The 8,506-nt window shown below is 62.9% G+C and overlaps 1 protein-coding gene across 3 annotated transcripts; it reads right to left on the reverse strand.

The window, feature by feature from the left end:
• Positions 1–3,222: 3,222 nt before the first annotated feature.
• FGF22 (fibroblast growth factor 22) lies at positions 3,223–8,352 on the reverse strand. 3 transcript variants are annotated; one of them, XM_069878200.1, is made up of 3 exons: positions 7,972–8,352; positions 3,701–3,804; positions 3,223–3,445 (listed from the first exon to the last, which is right to left on the reverse strand). In XM_069878200.1, exons 1-3 carry the CDS (start codon positions 8,237–8,239, stop codon positions 3,254–3,256), a joined length of 564 nt encoding a protein of 187 aa, XP_069734301.1. In that variant the 5' UTR covers positions 8,240–8,352; the 3' UTR covers positions 3,223–3,253. The 3 variants fall into 3 exon arrangements, with proteins under 3 accessions (XP_069734301.1, XP_069734300.1, XP_069734298.1); XM_069878199.1 differs by having other exon boundaries at positions 3,223–3,448; XM_069878197.1 differs by lacking the exon at positions 7,972–8,352 and having other exon boundaries at positions 3,223–3,448; positions 3,701–4,194.
• Between the last annotated feature and the right edge of the window lie 154 nt (positions 8,353–8,506).

An 8,506-nucleotide genomic window follows, 5' to 3' on the forward strand; every position in this document is an offset into this window, starting at 1 on the left:
AGGCCCTGGCCCAGGTTGCCCAGAGCAGTGGTGGCTGCCCCATCCCTGGAGGGGTTGAAGGCCAGGTTGGATGGGGCTTGGAGCAAGCTCTGAGAGACACCTGGGGCAGGAGCATGGGGCAGGGCTGTGCCTTGGGGAAGGTGATGTCCTCGGAGGTGCAAGGGCTGTGTGAGGTTTGCACTCTGTCTGGACTTCTGCGGCAGAGTCCAGCACAGAGCCAGCAGCAGGAGCAAAGCAGCGATGGGTGGCTCCAAAGTGCTGGCCTGGATGGCATGGGACAGACGTCAACTGGTGCCTGTTGCTGTTACAGGGCCTTGGGCAGTCAGTGGGCTCTTAGCTCCACCAGCCAGATGTTCGTGTCGGCACTGTGTGTCCAGGCCATGTGTTAGGACCCGGCTGTAGCCAATGTCAGAGCAGGAGACGGGGAGCCTGCCCCCGTGGGAGCTGCCTGGCAGGCCAGGCAAGGGCTTTGGAGGCTCCCTGTGTCTTCTCAAGCTTTTGGGATGCTGTGAGCAGGCTGGGCGTGACTATGCAATGTGCTGGTGTCCCTCCCTAGGTCCTGGCTTTGGTTCTGCTTCCACAGCAGCCTTACCCGAGGACCTGGCCCTTCCTCCCAAGAGCTTTCTGAGCCTTCTGGAGGAAGGGGCAGGCTGGTGGTTTGTTTGCCATTTCGTGAGCCATTTGGGGATAAAAGAAGAGAAGGTTCATCGGCAAAACCGTCCCAAGTGTGGATGGTAAGCAGCCTTCACCCAGCCTGCCAGAGCCATGCGGCTGGCACTGAGCAACTCTCCTGGAATGCTTTTTTCTCCTTGGCTCTGCCAGGGCAGCCCAGCGGTGCCTTTCATCTCAGCGGGCGGATGCCTGCGGGATGAGAGTTTATCTCAGGACTGGTATATCAGGGTTAATGGCTCATCCTCCCCCTGAGGTTGAGCCAGAAGCTTCTGCCATCGGGATCCTGGGCTTGGGAGGCAGGTGGCAGCAGGAAGGTCCCTGGCTGAGTCTGCGTATGCCCATCAGCTGGGCTGGCACAGAGGGAAGATTTTGCTGTTTAGCTGAAATGCAGCTTGGGACACCTGGAAAAACCTTCCTTCACGTGACACACACCAGCTGCTGGCTGGGGTCTGGGGTTCTGGCTTGCCTGGAGCTCAAGGGCAACAGCTGAGAGAGCTGGGGGTGTTTAGCCTGGAGAAGAGGAGGCTGAGGGGAGACCTCATTGCTCTCTCCAACTCCCTGAAAGGAGGTTGTGGAGAGGAGGGAGCTGGGCTCATCTTCATCGATGATCCGATGGGTCTTTTCCAACCTGGTGATTCTATGATTCTAAGAGTCAATCTGTCCCATGTGAGCAGTGCTCGGGGTGGGTTTCAAGAGGATGAAGCAAAGCTGCAGTGTGTGCGTAGCTGCTGCCACCAACCTGGCAGGGGCTCCTGGCCGAGGCCGGTGCCCGCTGCAGTCACTACACAGTTAACGCAGCGCCTGTTCCCTCTCTTGGACTCATTTTGAGCTGGTTGGGTAAGAAATGGAACGAGTTTGGTGGTTTGCGCTGGGATCATCGCTGACGTCTGACCTCTGACGTGACTGAGTGACCAGGCTGTGATGTGGATGCAGAGGAGAGTGCAGGAACGTGCTCTGGCCGCGGGGCTGAGGCATGGGTGCTTTTTCTGTCCATGCTCCCCTCCGGGCAAGGGGCTGGTCCTTGCTACCTTCCACCTTTCCAGCTCCTTCTCTGACAGGGAGGATGGAGCGGAGCTGGGTTGAGGCTCTGGTTGCAGCGTGGGAAGCTGGGGGCTGGATGCTCTTGGTCCAGGGCATGGATCAGGCACCGGCCACAGGTTCCCGCTGGGAACAGGTTCCCAGAGCGGTTCTGGTCTCTTTTCTTCTCATTGACCTAGCTCAGGGCCTGCCCATGGGTGGGGAGCAGCATCCCAGCTCCCCCCAGAGAGGCAGCCCTGGGGCGGTGCCACCCTGAGCTCTAGGCTGGCTCCCACAGAGCTCACCGATACACGGGATGCTCGGCTCTTGCTCCCACACCAGGGATCCTCTCGCCCTCCTCACCCACTCAGCTTTGTCCCTCTGGATCTCCAAATCTGCATCCCTTGCACAGAGCGTGGCACCTCCCAGGGATTCTCCTCCTGGAGCTGCATTTCTGTGGCTGGGGGTGAGGCATGCAAGCCCTTTCCTGCAGCGCTAGCACAGGGTCTGGGGTCTCCTCCACCAGCAGCATCTTTTTCCTGCTCCCTCCTTCATGCTGCTGAACAACCATCACTGTGTTCTCCTGGGGGTTCAACCTGGGGCTAGGTTTGTGTCCACCCACGCCCTCAGGTGAGGGTTGGATGGATGAGGAGCTGGATATGGTGGGGACCTGGCCAGGCTCCTCTACGGCAGCAGCAAGGACGACGCTGGTGGCTGCAGTCACGATGCTGGGGGAGCCAAACCCTCCCAGCCCAAGCCATTGAAGCTCCACAACTCGCTCCTTCTTCCATACCGTGAACACAGCTTTAATCGCCACAGATACTTGGACACAAGACAAATCCAGCCCGCCCGTATGTCCCAGCCCTGCAACCTCCATCCCAGACCCTGCAGACGCCCTTAGCTGAGCGACAGCCACTGGGGTGAAGTGGTGGCAGCTCCGGGACGCAGTGGCCTCGCTCCCCGGGCTGCATCGTGCCAGCTCTGCATCCATGGAACGGTGGGGAGAGCCACGGTGGCCACGCTTCCAGGGCTGCATCCATGGAACGATGAGGAGAGCCACGGTGGCCACACTCCCTGGGCTGCATCCATGGAATGATGGGGAGAGCCATGGTGGCCACACTCCCTGGGCTGCATCCATGGAACAATGAGGAGAGCCACGGTGGCCACGCTCCCTGGGTTGCATCCATGGAACGATGAAGAGAGCCATGGTGGCCACACTCCCTGGGCTGCATCCATGGAACGATGAAGAGAGCCATGGTGGCCACACTCCCCGGGCTGCATCCATGGAATGATGGGGAGAGCCACAGTGGCCACGTTCCCCGGGCTGCATCCATGGAACGATGAGGAGAGCCACGGTGGCCACGCTCCCCGGGTTGCATCGTGCCAGCTCTGCATCCATGGAACGGTGGGGAGAGCCGCGTCCCTGCGCGGCTGCAGGCTGCATCTGCCTTCTACATCCACCATCCATTTAAGAATAAACCAATAAATAGCAAAAAAATAATAAATAATATAACCCTTTCTTTTTTTCCCCCACTCCAGGATGGTCCAGAGCTGCCCACGGGGCTCAGTCAACAAGCATGGGGAGGAAGTGAGTGGAGAGGTGCTGCCGGCGTGTCTTGCCCCCGCGCCGTGGCCTGCCCTTGCTGTTGAGCGAGAGGAACATGGGGCGGCCCCGGTGCTGCCAGTGCAATGACGCGTAGGTGTTGTAGCCGTTCTCCTCGATGCGCTCAGTGAACTTGCAGTTGGGGTTGAACTCCTTCTGGCAGGAGAGGGAAGGGGGTGAGAGGTGGCTGCGCTCAGCCAGGACCCGTTGTCACCCTGCTCCGGTGGGGTGAGACCCCAAGAGCGAGGCAGGGCAGGACCCCAGAGGGTAGAGGAGCTTTGTGGGTGCAATCCTGCGCTGGGGAGCACTCCTGGGCACCAGTCAACGGGTTTAGGACCCCCAGTTGCAGCTCTGCCCTGCGCCTCTGACCCCAATCCTGTCTCTCCCAGGAGGCAGCGTCCAACCTACCGACCCATAGAGCCTCCCCTGCTTGTTCATGGCCAGGTAGAAGCCGGTGTGCACAGCCCGGATGGCCACAACGCCGACACGCACAGACCGGATCTCGACGATGCCTGTGGGGCAGGGAAGCGTGGTGGTGAGCCAGGGAAGGATGTGCCACCTCCCCACAACACCAGGGCCGTGCCTGCCAAGTGTCCCCTTGGAGGAATGGACCTGCTGACCCTTGCCCGGTGCCAGAGCAGCCGGAGGGACAGCGGGAACGAGAGCTGCAGCCTCAACCGGCAGCAGGAACAACTGATCCGAGGGGAGTTTTTGATCTTTACTCCTCTCCTTTCCAGGACCCAGCCACTTCTTGGGATCCAAACTGCGTGGGAGCGGTGCCAAACACAACCTCTGTGAGCCTGGAACCCGCCAGCCTCTTCCCAGTGCCAACCTCCTGTTTATCCTCCCCTCCTTGGCAGCTCTGCCCATGCCCCCAACCCAAAGGTGCCCACAGAGCCCTGGGGACCCACCCCACCTCTCTCAGCCCCCCACACGCTCGGGGCACCGAGGTTGGCGTGGGGCAAAGTGTGCACGGGGGTGGCAGCGATGCCACAGAGCCACCTTACGGTGCATGGAGGCAGCCGAGCAGAGAGGTGCGGGGGCAGGAATGGGGCTGGGATGGGGCTCCGCCGGCACAAGCACGGGGCACACGGCCCTGTGCCAGGGACCGTGGGTGGGAGGATGCAGCCGTCCTGCAGGACACGCGGAAAAGACTTGAGGAGGTGAAGCCACATCTGGGCTGGAGCGCATGTGCCTGGCCACTGAGCTCCGGGCCCAGCCGCTAATGGCAAAGGCATGTGGTCAGACCAGCGGCTCTGACAGGGGGGAACACCCAGAGCATCGTCAGGGCCTCCGGATTCCTGCGCTGCCTCACACCCGACCAGCCCAGGGTGCTGCTCCAGCCCTGCCGCCCGCTGGGCTGAGGGTGCTGTGGGAAAGGGGGTAAAGGAGCCTCCAGCGGGCAGGGATGCAGACGGGGATGCAGGCAAAGCACAAGCCACAAAAGGAGCTGCCCGTGGGCATCGCCGCCTGGGGCTGCCCCGGCCAGACGGAGCGGGAGGATGCACAGAGGTTTTATCTGGGCATGGGCTTTCCCCAGGCATTGACCCTCCCAGCACCGCTGGCATCACCTCTCTGGGAGCACCAGTACCCTCGCCACGTGCAGATAAGGTGGATGCGACACCAGGACAGCACGAGGGCTCCCGAGTGTTCAGCTCTTTGGGACAGAGATGCAAAAAGGAACTTCCAGCCCAGCCACCTCGGTGCTGCCACCAGCACCCACTGGGACCCACAGGACCTAGCCAAGCAAAGCTATTGAGAAGCAGCCGTGGGGAAGGGCTGAGCAAATGCCTGTGAATCCATCCTGCTTGATCGCCGTCTGGAGCTGCTGCTATTTATAACAAAGGACTTCTGCTCTTCTAAAAATAACCCCCGATGCTGTTCCCGGTGCCCCAGCTTTGCTGTGCTTTGCTCCCAGGTGCCTGGCCAGCACCTCACACTGCGTGATGGAGACGGGTTCCAGCAGACACAGGGCAGCAGCCCAGAGACCCACAGCAGCCTGGAGGCAGCTCCCAGTGCTCCCAGTCTTCCACCCCGAGCCCCAGCAGCAGTCCAGCAGCTGTCATGAGGGTTTAGGAGCAGAGCTCAGCCCAAACAAGCGTTATCTGCAGTGCTGACAGCCAGAGTGAGCCCCATGCAACAGCCCGGAGCCGTTCCACTTGCCAAGTTCCATTGCCACATGGCCAAGGGAACGTGTTGGGGCACTTTGTGTTGGCAGCACGCCCTGTCACGACTCCCAACACCACGAGAAGGTTCCTTGGGCTGTGCTGGGCTCCTCTGTCCTGCAGACAGCTGGGTGATGTCCTCCTGCACTGGCCAGGGGACAGCGCATCCCCAGCTGCCACCGGGACATGAGTTTGCTGCTCCTGCTCACAGCATCCTTCCCACCTCAAGCCCTGATAGCCTGCCAGGGCCTCCCCGGGATGCTCAGGTGTCCCCCTCTTCCCAAGGCTCCCTGTCCAGCCAGCCTGCCAGCCTGGCACCCTCCTCCCTGTCCCAGGGATGAGCACCCAGCACCAAAACCAGGCTGATATCATGGGCTGTGAAGCTGGGTTTGCAGCCCTGGCTCTTGCCGCAGCCACACGGTAGGTGGTAGGTGCCACAACCCCTCAGAGCCCACGGTGCTGTCACCTGGAGGGCTCCGAATGGAAGGAGGTGGCTGTGGAGCCAAGCCAGACTCCGGTGCTAGAAGCAGCCTCTCCAGTGGCGCAGGGACCCTGGTGCCAGCCTCCCCTGCCGCCTCTTCCCACCGCTGCACGCGGCAGCTCCCGAGGGCTGCCGGGTGGAGCAGACGCAGCCCCAGCCCCAGGGGAAGGCCTGATCCTGCCTGCTTGTTCCCAAGCTCCAGATCACAGTGCCGACACCCCACGCTGTTCACCCGCTCAGATGGTGGATGCGATTCTTGGCCCTGGGAGCCCCTGAGGCCCTTCCATAGGATCAGCCCGTGGGGAGGCTGCAGCAATCGACCCCCTGGCACAGCCGCGTCCCTCTGCTCTCCACGGATGCCAGCTCTGCCCACCCAGGTCCCTGCGTGACGGGGATCCCTGTGTTCCACGTGTGCCCTCGGGCTGTGCTGAGCCTGACCTACTCTGCTGCTCTGCAAGACCCCTCCACCCTCCTTACACCAGCCCCATAGATGCTTGGTTCCGCAACCAGCATCATCCTCAATCTTCCTCTAATCCCTCCTCTTCCTCAGCCTTTATCCCCAGTGCACGTCCAGGGAACAATGAGATCCCAGGGAACGATGAGATGCCCCTTGATTTGTGCCAGATGGAGAAAACCCCAAATGCAAGGCAGGGGAGGCAACTCCCCCGGTCTGTGCGGGCAGGACAAGATGGGACGAGGGACCCCCAAGGTCACCCAAAACACTGGGCAGAGCTGGTAAAGTGACCCCGGGTCCCCAGGCCAGTGTCCGAGCAGCTCTCATCGCTGCTGCAGCTGAAACCCAGGAGAGGGGCTCTGGGGAGGGAGGACAGCAGGAGCCGAGTGTGCTGGAGCGGAGCTGTGCACCCTGGCTGAGGGACAGCAGGGGACAAGGGGACAGTGGGAACAGCGGAGACAGTGGTATGGGAGGTGACAGTGGGACAGCTGGGACACAGGGGACAACAGGGGACAACAGGGACAGGGGGGACAGCAGGGACGGGGGGACAGTGTGACAGCAGGGACTGTGGGGACAGCAGGGACAGGGGGAACAGTGAGGCCTGTAGGACAGCAGGGATGGTGGGGAAAGCAGGGACAGTGTGAACAGCAGGGACAGTGGGACAGCAGGGACAGTGGTATGGAGGGGTGACAATGGGACAGCTGGGACACTGGGGACAGCAGGGACAGGGGGAACAGTGGGGACTGTAGGACAGCAGGGATAGTGGGGACAGCAGGGACAGGGGGAATGGCAGGGACTGTGGGACAGCAGGGAGAGTGGGGACAGCAGGGACTGTGGGACAGCAGGGACGATGGGGATGGCAGGGACAGTGGTACAGGGGGTGACAATGGGACAGCAGGGACTGTGAAGACAGCAGGGACAGTGGGAACAGTGGGGACAGTGGGACAGCAAGGACAGTGGGAACAGTGGGGACAGTGGTACGGGGGGTGACAATGGGACAGCTGGAACAGGGGGGATGGCAGGGACTGTGGGACAGCAGGGACAGCAGGGACAGCGGGGACAGCGGGGACAGCGGTAGTGGGGGTGACAACGGGACAGCTGGGACAGGTGGGATGGCAGGGACAGGGGGGACGGCAGGGATAGTGGTACGGGGTGACAATGGGACAGCAGGGACTGTGGAGAGAGCAGGGACAGTGGGACAGAGATGAACAGTGGGGACAGTGGAGCAACAGGAGCAGTGGGGGACAGGAGGTACAGCAGGGACAGCAGGACAGTGGGGCTGTAAGAACAGCGGGAACAGCATGGGACAATGGGGACAGGGAGGACAGCAAGAGATAGTGGGACAGCAGGACAGTGCGGGGGGCAGCAGGACAGCAGGGAAAGTGGGACAGGAGGGACAGTGGAGGCAGCAGGACCATAGGACAGTGGGGCAGGAGGACAGCGGGACAGCAGGCACCATGGGGTCCCTCCTGCCTCCGTCCAGCCTCAACCCCTATCCCCTCCGCCCCCAGCCCCGAGGCTGGGGCTGCGGCGGTACCCCAGCTCCCTCCGGTCCCGGTCCCGGTCCCCCCCCACTCACTGCCCGGGCGCTCCCTCCAGCGCGTTCCCTCCACGCTGCCGCCGCCGTCGATGCGCAGGAAGAAGCGGGTGGCGGAGAAGAGCCGCCGCCAGCGCACATCGCCTTCCAGGTGCCCGTAGCTCCGGGGGGGCCGCCGGCTGCCCCAGGCGGAGCTGCCCGGTCCCGGTCCCGGTCCTGGTCCGGGTCCCGGTGTGGGTCCCGGCCCCGCCAGCACGGCGATGGCCCCGGCGAGGCAGGCGGCGATGGCAGCGGGGCCCCCGCGCCTCATACCGGCGGCGGCGGGCGAGCGGCGAGCGGTGGGGCTCGGCGGGGCGCCGGGCGATGGGCCATGGCCGCGGCGGTGGCGACCGGCCCCGACGGGGCGGGCGAGCCGGGAGCGGGGAGAGCCGGCGGCGGGGCGGGGCCGAGGGCGGGGAGGGAGGGGCCTCCCATTCATAAAGCAGTGCCGCCCATTCATAAAGTGGCACCGCCCATTCATAAAGTGGCACCGCCCATTCATAAATCGGTGCCGCCCATTCATAAAGCGGCGCCCCGA

This window comes from Phaenicophaeus curvirostris, chromosome 28 (assembly GCF_032191515.1).
Source record: "Phaenicophaeus curvirostris isolate KB17595 chromosome 28, BPBGC_Pcur_1.0, whole genome shotgun sequence".
Lineage (NCBI taxonomy): Eukaryota > Metazoa > Chordata > Aves > Cuculiformes > Cuculidae > Phaenicophaeus > Phaenicophaeus curvirostris.

Bases quoted from the DNA above. Each gene is read 5' to 3' on its own strand.
- FGF22 (XM_069878197.1), bottom strand. From the start codon at position 4,162: ATGGGCAGAGCTGCCAAGGAGGGGAGGATAAACAGGAGGTTGGCACTG. The intron at 3,449-3,700 runs GTAGGTTGGACG...CTCTCCTGCCAG, and splicing joins AGGGGAGGCTCTATGGGTCG to AAGGAGTTCAACCCCAACTG.